The 698-nt window shown below is 36.7% G+C and overlaps 1 protein-coding gene across 2 annotated transcripts in view; it reads left to right on the plus strand.

The window, feature by feature from the left end:
* Positions 1–111: 111 nt before the first annotated feature.
* The window catches only part of LOC119592229 (phosphomannomutase-like), a 5,852-nt gene continuing 5,265 nt past the window's right edge, over positions 112–698 (plus strand). For both annotated transcript variants that reach the window (XM_037941063.1, XM_037941062.1), the window contains exon 1: positions 112–283. In XM_037941063.1, the coding sequence (XP_037796991.1) occupies positions 218–283 (66 nt within the window). In that variant the 5' untranslated portion in view covers positions 112–217. The remainder of the gene's footprint in view (positions 284–698) is intronic.

A 698-nucleotide genomic window follows, 5' to 3' on the forward strand; every position in this document is an offset into this window, starting at 1 on the left:
CACATCTCCCTCACAATAAACCACCAAAACAAATAATTCAAACCGAGAAAATAAGACCCAAATGCGAAAATAGCAGAAAGCGCTGGACCCGCTAAACTCAGCGCTAGATTAACGTGTTGATGTGGCGGGGAGCGAGAAACAGCTGATGCCGCGTCGTCTGTCAGGGAGCGAGACGCCTGCCCGCAGCTTCCTTCTTCTTTCTCTCTTTTGACGCGAAATGGGGCGGATTCCTGGGATGATTTGCCTCTTTGATGTAGATGGAACTCTGACGGCTTCAAGGAAGGTGGGTTGTTGGTTGGTTTTGTGTTTTGTTAAGGATTGTTGTTGGGAATTTTGAATTTCATTTTTAATTTTTTATTTTTTTCCAGGAATTTACATTAATGCTTTTTTAAAATCACGTTCATGTTCTTGTTCGTTGCGTGTTGATTGCAACGGAGATATTTAAGATAAAGGCGAAATCGATTCGTAACTAAGAATAGGGAGAAAATCGGAAATAATGTTTCAAAACGTCAAAATTCGCTAATTAATTCATATATAAAAGCAAGACGCAAGTTATGAATTGTCTGACAGAATTAATAATAAAACATTTTTAAAAAATACCTTTCATTTAATAAGATTGAGTTTTATGAACAAACTAAAAATCAACAAATTTTCTCGTAAGAACTTTAGGAGAATTTTGGGATAAATCATTCAATTCC

This window comes from Penaeus monodon, chromosome 29 (genome assembly GCF_015228065.2).
Source record: "Penaeus monodon isolate SGIC_2016 chromosome 29, NSTDA_Pmon_1, whole genome shotgun sequence".
NCBI classification, from domain to species: Eukaryota; Metazoa; Arthropoda; class Malacostraca; order Decapoda; family Penaeidae; genus Penaeus; species Penaeus monodon.